A 14,654-nucleotide genomic window follows, 5' to 3' on the forward strand; every position below is an offset into this window, starting at 1 on the left:
GGGATGGACTAGGAATTTATGTGGTGTAGAAATAGCTGGCCTTTGGCCTTGTATTGCAATTGTGTAAGTTAAGTTCATATTACGCCTGTACTACAGGGATTTGTATCCTCGTGAAAGTACAACCTATGCCCTGCCGAGCCATGTTTCGGTCAGTCTAGGTCCTTCGCTACTGTAGCGTGCGCAAGACGTGTATATAAGGAGCTAGATTATGGTCTCCACACGCAGTTGTCTACAGCACTTGTAACCAGCGGAACGCGACCCAAGGCCTCGCGGTCAAACCTTGCGGTCGGGCCTAGGTCGACACTCGCACTAACCATAATAAAATCCAGCAACCCACTCGAGCTTCATTCACTCCCTTGGCACCAAAGCACTAGTTACGTTCCCGTAATGTGTACAGGGTAATTATCTTACCCTCACAGGAGGGTTTCCAGCACTTCCCAACATTCAAAGCTGAGAACTTTGAACCATAGTCCAGGTCCTTTTTCATAAAGCTCAGACAAAATGAATATCCTCAGAAACATTCTAGACCTAGATTATCCTACATTCTTTAACAGCCATACCTTTTTATTCGTTTCCAACACTTCCACCCCACCTCCCATCAAAAACTCTTTTGTTCTCAAAAACTCTTCCACTGCAGTCATACCTGTCAAGCTATTGTGGTGTTTTGCCGTAAGATTTTGCGCTAGAGACCTAAGTTTGTGTATAAAACGGTAATTAAACCAAAGAAAGCCATATTTGTTGTCATTCAATATATATTTGTTCTAAAGAAATCAGCATAAAAACACAATTTAAACACATGACAGTATGAACACCATACAATGAAAAACAGTACTGTTTACAAGGGTTCTTGTAAACAATATTGTTTTTCATTATGTGGTGCTCATACTCACTTGAAAAGGGGAGTTTGTTTCCAATTGTTTAAAACAAACATTAAATACACATCGCATGCGGAGAAAATAAATCAATTTACCCCGTAAGACTTGAAAATCATAGAAATTAAGTAAGACTTAAAAAAAAAAAAAAAAAAAAAAAAAAAGACTTGAAAGGTATGACTAGTTAATTCTTCGTTTAAAATTCCAGGGGTTCATCCGTGGCTATCCATACCCCTTGGGGGTATGGGAACCAGTGGCGGATCCAGGATAAAAATTTGGGGGGGCTAACCTGAATTCCTTCCTCTGAGTAGTCTGATGTATCAGAAGTCTGAGGTATACTTAACTTGATAAGGTTTTTCAGATTTTTCTGTATTTTAGACATATATAATAGAATGTATATTCGTTTTATATTGTTACACGCTTGTGCTAGTCAGTGATAAGGCACTGACACGCGTATACTCTCGCATAGAGAGAAATTATTGCAGGATCCGTGTGTAGTGTTAGTGCACATGGACTCATGGAAGTAATAAAAAATAAAAGTAGCTTTAAAAAACAGAAATACAAACAAAAACGTGTATGAACTTCTGAACCTGTTAATAAAAGTATCTAAATTACATTAATAACACACAGCATTGTTCATGGAATCTCACATGATGGGCTTACATCAAACTTATCAAATTTTCGTCCGATTTCGATCCTTCCGGTATTGTCTAAAGCAGGGGTTCTCATTAGGGGTGAAGTTCACCCCCAGGGGGGAATTTTGGGATTTCTGGGGGTGAATTGTGACCACAGCTTACGGGGTGAGGAAAGCAATTATAGGTTTTGGCCTATCTGGCCTGTCACCTGGGCTGGAATTATACTAATATGGGAAAAATATATACTAATTTGGAAAAAATAAAAGGGTTTTTAGTAATATTTGCATATTATTTAGAATGCACTTTTTGAAACAGGCAATCTTGGAAAGGAGGGGGGAATGACATTCAGAAAAATGGTGAAAGGGGTGAATGGGCCAAGTAAGGCTGAGAACCCTTGGTCTAAAGTACTTGAAACCGTTATTCTTGAGCAATTGGTAGATTACCTTGAGTACCATGGGATCATTTTCGATAATCAATTTGGATTCCGCGAAAACCACTCAACATATATGCCTGTTGCTCTCTTACATGAATATATTGCAACTCGACTATCTAATAAAAAATATGTGCCGCAGTTTTTCTAGACATTAAAAAGGATTTTGATACAGTTGATCATAGTATTCTATTGATGAAAATGGCTGAGTACGGAATAAGAGACTTTAAACTTCAGATGTTTCAGTCATATCTATCTAATCGTAATCAAGTTGTCTTATTTAACAGTGTTAAATCGAGATTAATGGGTGTAAGTATGGGGGTACCTCAAGGTAGTATTCTAGGTTCTATTTTGTTTTTTATATACATTAACGATATCTATAAAGCCTGTGGTATTCCTGAATACTTATTGTTTGCAGATGATACTTCTTTATTGATTGCTTCAACTTGATTGCTTCAACAACACAAAACAATCATATAGGTAATACAGGTATGTTAAACGGCCAACGAACGTGGTATATCTCCTTTCTATCCCTTTTCAGCGCAGCTGAGACACAACCCTGGCAACCCTACAACACGCGCAGCACAAAACAGATAAATGGAATTAAACAAATGCCAAACACAGCACAATTCCGCCCAAATACCGCACACATGTTGTCAGTTTACTTAACCCCCGGACCTGGCAAAACATCAGAAAGTACTAAAATCGATTAAATGACATCCTTACAATGATTCATGGAAGAACAAATTTGGTGGGGCTTCAGCCCCCTCGCCCCCCCCCCCCTGGATCCGCGCCTGATGGGAACCATATGCTAGAGGTATAGAACTCGATCTCTGGGTACTGGTATTCATTTGATTTGATATACCAGTTTATACATGGGTAGAATGTTACGTTATTAACTAGCACTGTCATTCCATATCTTGGCACTTATGACATTTGATATATATGACATTTGATGTGTCAGATGACATGCGAGTAGATTTGTCAGTAACTGTACTTCGATTCCATGTTTTTGTTGCACAAAAACAACAGCAAATATCTCACTAGATTAGTAGGAGTCTGTGTTATGTAGTCGAGTTGTAGTTGTTAAGTTATAGCTATATATACGAGTATATTTGTCATTACTTATTTTTGTTTTGTTTTGCCCTGTGTAAATAAACATGATAAATTTATCAATGCTTATGATTTTATTTCATGTTCTCTGCCTAGCTATCCACATCTATAGTACTATAAATTCAAGCTATTGACATATTTGGAAGTTATACTGGCAACTAATAGGAATGGTGATGATTATTTTGACAGTCAAGTGAAACTGGTATGGGACCATACTGAGCAAGTTGGGGTTTGGAGTCATTAAAAGGAGAAATTACACAACTAAGAGATACGAATTTTAGACATACCGTTGAAATTGTCTTAGAGAAGTCTAGATTTCTGTAAGCGAAGTCATATTCTAGTTATTTAAATGGAAATAGGATGTAGGAGGAAAAATAGACCAGTATGATAACCCCGTAAGGAAGGCATGTTTGAAGCAAACTGTAATACCCCTACGTCTTATCACTAGACGACCAGTGGTCGTATACTGCCATTCCTGTGAACTGTGACTGGGATTCCAGACCTCACCTTTTCCTAACCCCTCCATCACACATCATCGCCGAGATTCTGGGGTATTAATTTGAGAAGGTAACGTCATTGTTGGAAAAGTGAAACCTTGTTGTAGCGAGAGAAAAAAATCGACAATGCCTGAATATTCTGTCAGTCTCAACATGATATTGGGTGGTAGTCGAACCCAGGGCCACCACGGGGAAGTGATGGAGATGCATTTGGTTTCCTTTAGCTCTGTTACGATTCCTTTCTCTTTCTAGGCAGATGAGAGGAGGATTGCCCTTACTACGCACAGTAGTGTTATGTAATAAATGATGCGGGAATGAAAAAGGATTTTACAAAATAAATTTACGTTTGTTTTGTAATTTGGTAAAGGTTGAAACTCTACAAACATCGCAAAGATTATATTCAATTTCCAATGTATCGTACGCGTCTCTACAGTTTCGGTGCTAAACAGATATACTGACCCAGTTCCGTTTCTGCTGGCATTCCTTGTTCTCTTATCTGTTGACTTCAGCCAGTTAAGCTAAAATTTACAAACTATATGCGTTACCACAACTTCTAAAATACTTACACCATTCTAAAAATAATTTAGTGGGTGTTATTTTTCCAAGTTATGGAGAAAATGTATGTAATTTCATTTGTTATCAAACGTTTGTTATTTGTTTTGAAGTGAAGAGGTCGTGTCAGAGAGTAAGCAATGGCGAAATCACAGGACGCCTACTATTTATCTTTGCTAGCTTTAGCAGAGAGATTTAGGACCCAGGAACCGGCCAATATTAAAGCCTGTGTACAATGTCTCCAAGCAGTTTTGACTTTTAACCCTCCACCTAAAGTGGAAGCCCGAACTCACCTACAGATTGGGAATCTTCTAACAATGTACACAAACAATATTCAATTGGCTCGGAATCACCTTGACCAAGCGGTAAATGACATAAGTTATCGTTACTTATTTGAGTTTTCCTCTCGTACTAATAAGGAAAAGTAAAGAAAGTGAGATGCAACATATCATATGTACCAGAAGAAGTAGATGTTGATACTGTTAGAAATGTAAGGATACAGAAAAGGTCAAAAGTGTTACTGTCTCAAGGTACCAAGGTGAAGGTAAGTATGACTAAGGCATGTTAGTATTGAGAGGACCTTCATATCAGTTGGTTATATTTTAAGACTAAGAACATATACAGGGAAAGTAGCAGTTAAAGAATAAAGGTAAAACAACTGTGTCAGGTATTTCTTCAGGTGAGCACAGGAATCCTGGTGGTCCTGTCAACAAATTTGTCAAATAATATCCTCCCGGATCCATACCTGTCTGGTGCTAAACATGTCAAAAGGATTTCTTTTGTAATGAGAATATCTTAGGAAAGACCCCCATTTTCTGTTTTTGTCCAAAATTAGGAAAAGACAATTTAAATTTGGACAATAAAGATCTGTATCATCTTAAATATCCCATTGTGATTGTCAGATACAAGGAAGGAAAAAATTCTAAAACCAATAATAAACTGTGTGTAGAACTGTGGTATTGGAGATGCGATGCATTAATTTCAGTAAAGAAATATTGATAACGAAAGAAATCTGATATGTGATTTTCAATATAAAAATTGGTAGGTTGTATTTTTTCCTCTTGGTCTTGTATACTATAGGATATCCAAAGTCATGAAATTTCTATAATTAAAACAGAAAAATTATTATGAGTAAGTGCAAACTTGAATAAATCCTGATTGATTTTTATATTAAAAAATACTCATGTCACTCAGTATGTATATGATTTTGGTCTCCATGTTACAGCATATTGATTGGGGTAACAGTTGTTGCATAGAGATCAATCAGTGTAGGTCAGTGGCCTACAGATTTTGTTTCCATGTGATACTATATTCTATAACATAATTATCACCTGAAGATATGGCAAAACTGATATGAATTGATGATAGATCTTGTCTTATATAGATTTTATTATTTGTAATTTTTTATTCATTATGAAATTGAGCAATTGCAAGTGCTCTCCCCTTAGTAAACAAATAAATCAAGTCAAAAGATAAACTGATCAAGTGGTTTTAGCATAAACAGTTTTGCAAAAGAAAAGAAAAGCCATTCCTAGGAAATCTCAGAATTTTAGTGAGAAAGTGTACACAGACTATCACTCGTGGCCGTTTTGATATAAGAAATCTTTTTTTTTTTTATTCCAGTTGCACAACAGTGATTTACAATAGATCTTGTTTTATATTCATTTCAGTACATTATTTGTACCTACTACATCCTCAACGGCTGTAGAGAATGTAGAATTTCATTTATCATTTTGGGGATTATTATTTTTTTTTTTTTCAGTTTCACTATTGTAATTTTTCTGTACTACAATTATGTTCTCAATTTCATTTTCCTATGGCGTAGTTCTTTTTCTTGATATATGCATAAGACCTCAGGGTGTTTTAGGGTAGGTAATTGGGCTATGGTAATTCTGACTTGCATTGAAGATTACCCTCTGTAATTACATCCTCCTCCCTCCAAATAAGTAAATAAATATATTATTTGAATTAAAGAGTAGGTTATGAGTGGTTGTTGCACACTTTGATAAAAGACAAAGGCAGTGAATGGTAATGTGGCACCTGGAGTGATTAAGATCTGGCAGCAGAACTCAGAATCTTCTATACCTTTCACAGCTACAGAACAGCATGTAACAGTCTGTGTGTGTGTACATATAAATTGCACACTCTTTGTGTGCATACTTGACTGTGTGTACATATGTGTTTTAGTGTATGTATAATAAGCCCTCACTATACTGAACCTTGTTACACTGAATTTTAGCTACATTGACCTTAGTGAGACCTACTGACCATTCATTTGATATAGCAAACAAAGTTGGTATATATGGTGCAAGGTTTAGTATGGATGGTGGGCACAAAAAATTTAAATTCATATGTATGTAGAATTATAGTACGTACTTTTGTCTGTAATGACCAAGCCTTCCCCCCAATTAGTACGATGTATTAAGGGTTTACTGTATTTACCTAATTGTAATATACAGGAAAGGAGCAATGCTCCTGGTGTCCTATTTCTGTACATGTTCCTCAGGGTTCCGTTCTTGGGCCACTTCTATTCATAGTATATATAAATGATATATACTATGGACTAAAATCTACTGTTTCCAAATTTGCTGATGATACAAAACTGTGTGGAGTGGCAAATGATCACTCAAACCAATTAGATATTCAAGAAGATTTAGATAAATTACAGCAATGGTCTGAAAAGTGGCTAATGAAATTTAACACAAGTAAATGCAAGGTAATGCACATAGGTAAAAATAACAGTAAGTACGATTACAAGTTATTTGGAAATTCGTTAACTAAAGTGGATAATGAAAAAGATCTCGGCATAATTATCAGTAATGACCTCAAATCATCCAAGCAGTGTATTTCAGCCTCTTAGAAAGCAAATAATATTCTAGGACTGATTGCACGATCTTTTGATTTCAAAAGTCCATCACTCATTAACAAGCTATATAAATCGTTAGTTCGTCCACATTTGGAATATGCTGTTTCTGTATGGTCACCGAATCTCATTAAAGACATTGACAGACTGGAAAAAGTACAACGGCGAGCCACAAAACTGATTCCAAATATCAAAAATAAATCATACGAAAATCGACTAAAACATGAATCTGTTTTCCCTAAAAAAGCGTAGACTCAGAGGTGACTTGATACAGGTCTTTAAGATTTTAAAGGGAATTGACAACATCAAAAGTGACAAAATTTTCACATTGAATGAGAATCAGACAAGAAACAATGGTCTCAAACTGTCCGGAAATAGATTCAATTTGGAAGTAGTTAGAAACAACTTTGCCAACCGTGTAGTTAATGAATGGAATAAACTTCCTGCACAGGTTGCAATGTAGTTCAGTTCGAAGCTTTAAGAATAATTTAGATAAACACCTAAGCAAGATGCTGTAACGATTATAATTTATTTTATATTATTTGTTTTTGTTTTGTTATCATTTGTCTATCTGATTTTCATTTATTAGTTATATGTCAATTTATTTTTATTTACTATTTACCTGTTTATTATTTAACTATACCTAGGCATTTATTTATGTATTTTATTTATTATTTACATTATTATAGTTTTTATTTATTATTTTATTATTATGATTTTTTTTTTTTTCATCCGACCTAGATATGGACCAAAAGGTCTCCTGTCGGCATGCTCAGCCTTTGTAATCCTTTGTAATGTTGGTCTCTGTGTGAATGCACAGACATGCACTAAAGATGAACAGACAGTTCTGCTGGTGGAAAAATTGGGATCTGTTTTGTCATGGTGTAAAGAATGAATGAATGAAATGTGAGTGAAATGGAAAAGAAATTCTCTCTCATATTTAGGTCCACTGGTTTGCAGGAATTGACTCAAAGGATGGGAAGAAAAAATATTTTAAAAGGTGAATTGTTTCACCTATGGGATTATTTTCTCCACAGAAAATGAGATTTTACACTTTTTGTGTCATGTAATTTTTCTTTGTCAAATATGTAAGGGATCTAGCAACAACTAATGTTTGAAGGTATGAAGAAGACTTCTGTCCACCAAGAGATAGGTTTTCCTTCCAGAAGCATTTGTATTCAGATGGATGGTCTTGTTTTTATTGGGTATAACAGAAGAAATTATTAATACAATTCATTTTCCTATTTGCAGTGGAACCTGTCAATGAATATTGCTGGGTTTGATGATGTTCGCTTTGAAGCTGCCAGTGAACTTGCAAAATTGTATGAACAAAATGGAGGTGGAGGCAAAGCTAAACCACTGCTAAAAAGAGCAATAGAACTTTCCCAGCAAAATATCTTCTGGCATTGTCGTTTGATATTTCAAACTGCTGTAAGTAATTATAAATATTTGTCTTATAAAATGGATGTACTTTTGATTTTGAAGACAATTATTGCACATGCTAAAGACTAGTTTTGTTATATACACTTGAAAGAGGGGAACAACAAACCCTTGTGTATTCCTTAGGATTAGTTTAGCTAGCTAGCCTTGTCTCTGTTTGGTTTCAGTGCAATGTATTGAGCCCAACTCTTAGGCTGGATTGTTGTAGTATATATTAGTAATAGTGGTGGTCTTTTGGCTTGGTGTGTATTTACCTAGTTGTATTTTACGGGAAGGGGAGCTATGCTCGTGGTGTCCCGTCTTCATATCTCATTTTATCTAAACTATTTTTAAATTCATGTATTGTTTTTGCACACACCACTTTCTCATCTAACTTGTTCCAACTGTCTATTACTCTGTGAGGAAAGCTGTTCTTTTTCAGATCTCTTCTATAGCTGTCTTTTTTTATTTTCTTTCTGTGTCCTCTTGTATTTCTATCATCCCATTTTATCAGATTCTCTCTATCAGTAATTTCTATGCCTTTCATGATTCTGTATATAGCTATCAAATCTCCTCTCTCTCTTCTTTGCTCTAGTGTCTGTAGTTCAAGTTTTGCCAGTCTCACTTCATATGATAGTTTTGAGAGTGTTGGTGTCAATTTTGTAATTGGTCTTTGTATTCTTTCAAGTTTTTTTATACATTTTTTTGTACTTGGTGACCATATCGTTGCTGCATATTCCAATCTTGGTCATATCAGGGTGATTAGAATTTTCTTCACCATTTCTTCATCCAGGTATGTAAATGCAACTTTGATTGTTCTTATTAAATTATAAGTTTCTCCAAAAATCTTATTTATATGTTGCTCAGGTGACATATTATTCATAACAATGACTCCCAGGTCCTTCTCATTTTCTACTTTTTTTATTCCTTCTTCTCCCAATTTATATGATCCTGTTATTCTGTTTTTGCTGTTTTTCCCAAATTCCATTATACTACACTTTTTTGTATTGAACTCCATCTCCCACTTCCTACTCCATTCCTGTACTTTATTTAGATCACTCTGTAGTGATTCACAATCTTCTTCCGTGTTCACTCTTTTCAGTAGTTTTGCATCATCTGCAAAGAAGCTCATATAGCTTTCAATTCCTTCATCCATATCATTAATATATATAGCAAACATTATTGGGGCCAGAACTGTTCCTTGCGGAACACCGCTTATTACTTCATCCCATTTTGAGTGTTTGTCTCTTATCACTACTCTTATTTTCCTTTCTTGCAAAAAATCTTCCATCCAATTAAGCAGTTTGCCCTGTATTCCTCCTTCAGTTTCTAATTTCTTAAGCAACTTCTTATGTGGTACTTTGTCAAAAGCTTTTTTTAGGTCTAGAAATGCACAATCAGCCCATCCATCTCTTGCTTGTATTATATCTATTAGCCTTGAATAGAAACATATTAAATTGGTGACGCATGATCGTCCTTGTCTGAATCCAAATTGTCTTGGATTTAACACGTTTTTTTCTAAATATTTTACCCATCTACTTTTGACAATTCTTTCACAAATTTTTGCTATTGTACTTGTTAGGGAGACTGGTCTATAGTTGTTAGGGTCTTTTTTATTTCCTCCTTTATATATGGGTACTATATTTGCTTTTTTCCAATCTTCTGGAACTTTTCCTTCTTTCAAGGAACTATTTATTATGCTATGTATTTTGTCTGCCAGTTCATTCCTGCATTCTTTCAAAATCCAGTTTGCTATTTCATCTGGTCCATGCGATTTTCTGACGTCAAGATTACTCAAGTGTTTCAATATTTCGTTCTTTGTTACTTCTATTTCTTTCATGGGAGGGACTTTCTCTTTCCATTCGATCTCTTCAGGTTGTATGTTCTCCCTTGTAAACACCGATTTAAAATGTTTGTTCATAATTTCTGCCATTTCAATTTCCTCTGTGTATTCAACTCCTCCTTGTCTTAATTTCTCCAAGTCTTGTTTGTTTTTCAATTTGTTGTTTACAAATCTGTAGAATAGTTTTGGTTGATCTTTACACTTTTCTATGACATCTTTTTCATATTTTCTCTTTTCCTCTCTGCATGCTTGTACATATTCATTTCTATAACAAGTATATATTTTCCATTTTTCAGGCCTTCTGTCTTTTTTCCATCTGGTCCAAGCTTTGTCTCTTTTGTCTTTTAACTCCCTACAACTTCTATTGTACCAGCATTTTACATATTCTTTTTCTTGTTTTTGTCTTGGGACATACTTTTCCACTCCTTTTTTGTAAATTTTTGTCAAAATATTCCATTTCTCTTCCACTGTTGTTTCTTCTTTGTATATTTCTTCACAGTTTTCTTTTTGAAAGAATTCTCTTATTTTATCAAAGTTTGTTTTTTCATACATCATTCTTCCTTTTCTATATTGTTCATTTCTTTTCATGTATTTTTCTTCATTTAGTTCCAGTTCAATCAATATGTGGTCACTTTTACTTATTGGTGTTTTATATTCAATCTTGTCCACTATTCTAGGTTCAGATGTAATTATTAGGTCTAGTCTCGATGGTTCTTCCTCATTTCTATACCTAGTGTTCTCCTGTATCCACTGTGTCATTGTATTGTCAGTAATCATCTCAAGTAGAGCGTTTCCCCATGAGCCGTCTCCACCCTTTACTGTCATCTCTTCCCAGCAGATTTCTTTGCAATTATAGTCGCCCATCATAACTATTCTTCCTCCATCTTCCATTACCTTATTTAATGTTATCTTTGTGTCCTCTAACATACTTTTATGTTCACTCTCTTCCCACGAGGCTGTTTTCGGAGGCACATAATTTATCACAAACTTTCTGCTCTTCTTATCTCTGTCTTCCACTTCGATCATAATCATCTCTACTGTATTCTTTCCATATGTGACACACCTCACGTTTATATCCTTCTTAGTCAGGAACATAACTCCACCCCCTTGCTTTGTCTCTCTGTTTCTAATCCAATAATTATATGCATCATGTCCTACACTGTTGGGTGGTAGTGGACCTTTTAATTTTGTTTCTACAATTCCCATTATGTCCGGTTCTTTTTCCCTCAAATAATCATTCAGCTCATTCAATTCTGTTATTAATCCATCTATATTTGTGTAAGACACTCTTAGTTTTCTGTCACTTCCATTGTGTTCTCTGTTTCCCTTTTGTTTTTCTCTTGTGTGTCGAATTTCCTTAGTTTCATATTCACTACTCTCCAATAGAATCTCTCTTTTTCTGACTCTGTTCTCATCTCGTTTTTTTCCTTAGCTTCAAGTCTTTTCTTTTTTTCTTCCTCTCTTTCTTCCTTATTCATTTCCCTTTTTATCCATACCTTTTTATATTGTTCACTTGTTGCTAGTTTCCCTGTTTTGGATAAGATATTCTCTGCCGTCGTTTGTGACCTGAATTTAATCTTAATTGGTCTGGTCTTATCTGTACTATACTTTCCGAGTCTGAACTTCTCTTCGATTTGTTTCATTATTTCTGGTTCATCTTCCTGAACTAATTGTAGTAAACTGCTTACTTTTTCATTTTCCTCTTTGATTCTTGAAGTTCTATCTGGGTTATGTTTCTCTTCCATTCCTAATATAATTATACATTTCTTTTTGTCTGCTAAGTCTCTTACAATATTCTCCTTCTGTCTCATCACTTTGATAACTGAGTCTTCCGTTTGTTCTTTCATTTGCTGTTTAATTATATCAGTAAATGCAACTTTACTATTTTCCTGTATCTTTCTCCACCCCTGTGCCTCTTTTGCTATTGTTTCATTATTGTCTTTATTGTTCCTTTTTAATTCTTTATTCTCCTCTTTTACTTCTCTTAAATGTCTTTTTAGTTCTATTTCATCAGTTAAATTTTTGTTCGCCTTCTCTAGTTCTTCCAATCTTTCAAACTTTTCTGCAAGTTTTGACATTTTACTGAACCTAACCTCCCAATGTTCAGTCATTTGTTCAAGCCTTTCCTCCAGTTTTGCTAGTCGGGGGAGGTTGGTATCCGCCTCCCCCTCTTTAAATCCTTGGAAATTGTTATCCTCACCTTCCATTGAATTGTTCTTATCTATGTTTCTAATCTTTACATATTTGTTAGACATTTCGTCATCACTAAATTGGTCGGGACCTCTTTTGTTTACATGGCGTCTGCCTGACTAGGCCAAGTCCTCTCCTTCCTCATTTCCTTCCATTTCCCTCAGTAATCCCTCCCCTTCTCCTTTTTCCTCACTATCCCCTACACCACGAGCAATTTCCCCCCACCCTGTAAATACAATAGGTACTTCCTTTGCTTCGGGATCCACGAAATTTCACTTTTTCTTCAGAACGTCCTCTAAGCCATCCGTTCGTTGAAGTGTGTGTGTGTGTGCACATGTTACATTGCCTAATTGTAGTTTACAGGAAAGGGGCAACATTTGTTGGGTGCTATCTCCTAGCCCCCAATTTATCATACCTAGCCTCAAATTTATGTGTATGTGTGTATATATGATGGACTTCAGACATAAGGGATAAGTGTGTCAAAGATGTCTTTAAAGTTCAAGGCTGTGGCATAAGAAAAAAATCTTAGAAGTATGCCACAGAATTGAAGAGGTTAACATACTAGTTATAATGTGATATTACCTGATATGGGACCCATGACAGGTACCTGCAAGTGGTGTTATGACAAGATGGATGTCAAGGAGAACTTTCTCCCTGCCATCCATCTTAAAATCTTGTCAACTTCTACATCTCCATGTGGAGGTGTACACTCTGTCTTAGGACAGGGCTCAAGGTCTCAGTCAATTTTAATTATATTTCATTCACCATTTCCCAAGAGGAGGGCTGATAACCGGTGACTATTCTCTTCCTGTGACTGCTATTAAGTGGTGACAGAAACTGTCCCACACTAATGCGACACAGGTAGTAGTCCAGTTTCTTCTGAACTAGACCTCTAGAGAGTCCTGGTTCGGTTGCCAGACACTGTTGGGCTGTGGGTTAAGAGTCAGTGAAACTCTAGGCAAAAATTATTAGCATTATTTAAAGGTATTAGCCGTAAATACAATTCTTCTTTTTATATTATTTTTCAGTTAAATATATTCTAGATGAGGTGTTTTATATCTACTCTAAAGTGTAATATTAATGATCTCTTCATGATTGCCTGAGAGTCTTTATTGCAGTGCCAGTACTACATTTGGTTTTGGTCATACCTCATTGAATATGAAGACACCAATTCAGTTCTCAGTGGCTACTGATGACAGCCATTTGCCCCCAGTTGTTTAAACACACAGGGCAAAGGTGGCAGTATTGGTTACAGCTAAACACCTGGTGTAAGCTCCTCAATCTCATGTTTTACTATCTGGTGCTGATTAGTCTCCTGTTTTCAGCAATTATCTGTCAATGAAGGAGACTATGGTACAGCTCTTGTGCTCCTGCAGATGGGTATGGAGTACACACACATCCAGGGAGTGGCATACACACAACTCATGTTCATGCTTAGTAAAGTCATGGTATGTTCTTTAATGTTGTTGCTTTGCATCCCATTTGCATGGTGAAGGGTGGAGTAGAAATGTAGTTGCTCAGGTTTTTATTTTTTTTATACTGGAAATGGTTCTTTATATATGGTATGCTTTGTGCCAGACATTGTTTATTTAAAGATGAACAGATTTATATTTATCAACCACAATTCACTTTGATTCTAAGCCATCAACATCGAGAAAGTTGAGGAGGCATACATACAGAAATTGATAGGTGGTACAGCTAAGGATTCTAACCTCCGGTAGCAGGTAACAAGTGACAATGACTTAACCAATAGTGCTATCAAGATCTCTCTTGATAGCACAATCGATTTAGTCACTCACTTGTTATGTGCTAGTGGAGGTTTGTGTCCTTAGATGTACCACATATCAGTTTCTGCATGTATGCCTCCTCAACTTTCTCGATGTTGGTGGCCTAGAATTAAAGTGAATTGTGATTGATAAATATATGTGTATAAATATATATATATATATATATATATATATATATATATATATATATATATATATATATGTACAACACTGAATGGGTCCCAGTGATTAGAAATATATTTTAACAACCACAATGCAATTTAATTCTAAGCCATCAGGGCCGACATGCAGAAATTGAAATGTGGTACTGCCAAGGACTCAAACCCCAGCATCCTCATGACAAGTGCGGTAGTGACTTACCAATCTCTCTTGATAGCCTAGTTGGTAAGTCATTGCCACACTTGTCATGAGTATACTGGGGTTCGAGTCCTTGGCAGTACCACATTTCAATTT

General features: G+C 35.7%; 1 protein-coding gene across 4 annotated transcripts in view; it reads left to right on the plus strand.

The window, feature by feature from the left end:
• Positions 1–3,508: 3,508 nt before the first annotated feature.
• The window catches only part of Mau2 (Mau2 sister chromatid cohesion factor), a 33,227-nt gene continuing 22,081 nt past the window's right edge, over positions 3,509–14,654 (plus strand). Inside the window, exons 1-3 of one of the 4 annotated variants that reach the window (XM_076198719.1) lie at positions 3,509–3,617; positions 8,214–8,393; positions 13,740–13,862. In XM_076198719.1, coding sequence (XP_076054834.1) covers positions 8,226–8,393; positions 13,740–13,862 — 291 coding nt within the window. In that variant the 5' untranslated portion in view covers positions 3,509–3,617; positions 8,214–8,225. Of the gene's footprint in view, positions 3,618–4,003; positions 4,465–4,493; positions 4,644–8,213; positions 8,394–13,739; positions 13,863–14,654 lie in introns of those variants that run through there. The other 3 variants (XM_076198716.1, XM_076198718.1, XM_076198717.1) reach the window with 3 other exon arrangements.

This window comes from Oratosquilla oratoria, chromosome 15 (assembly GCF_046742065.1).
Source record: "Oratosquilla oratoria isolate Oo_2021 chromosome 15, ASM4674206v1, whole genome shotgun sequence".
In the NCBI taxonomy this organism is placed as follows: Eukaryota; Metazoa; Arthropoda; class Malacostraca; order Stomatopoda; family Squillidae; genus Oratosquilla; species Oratosquilla oratoria.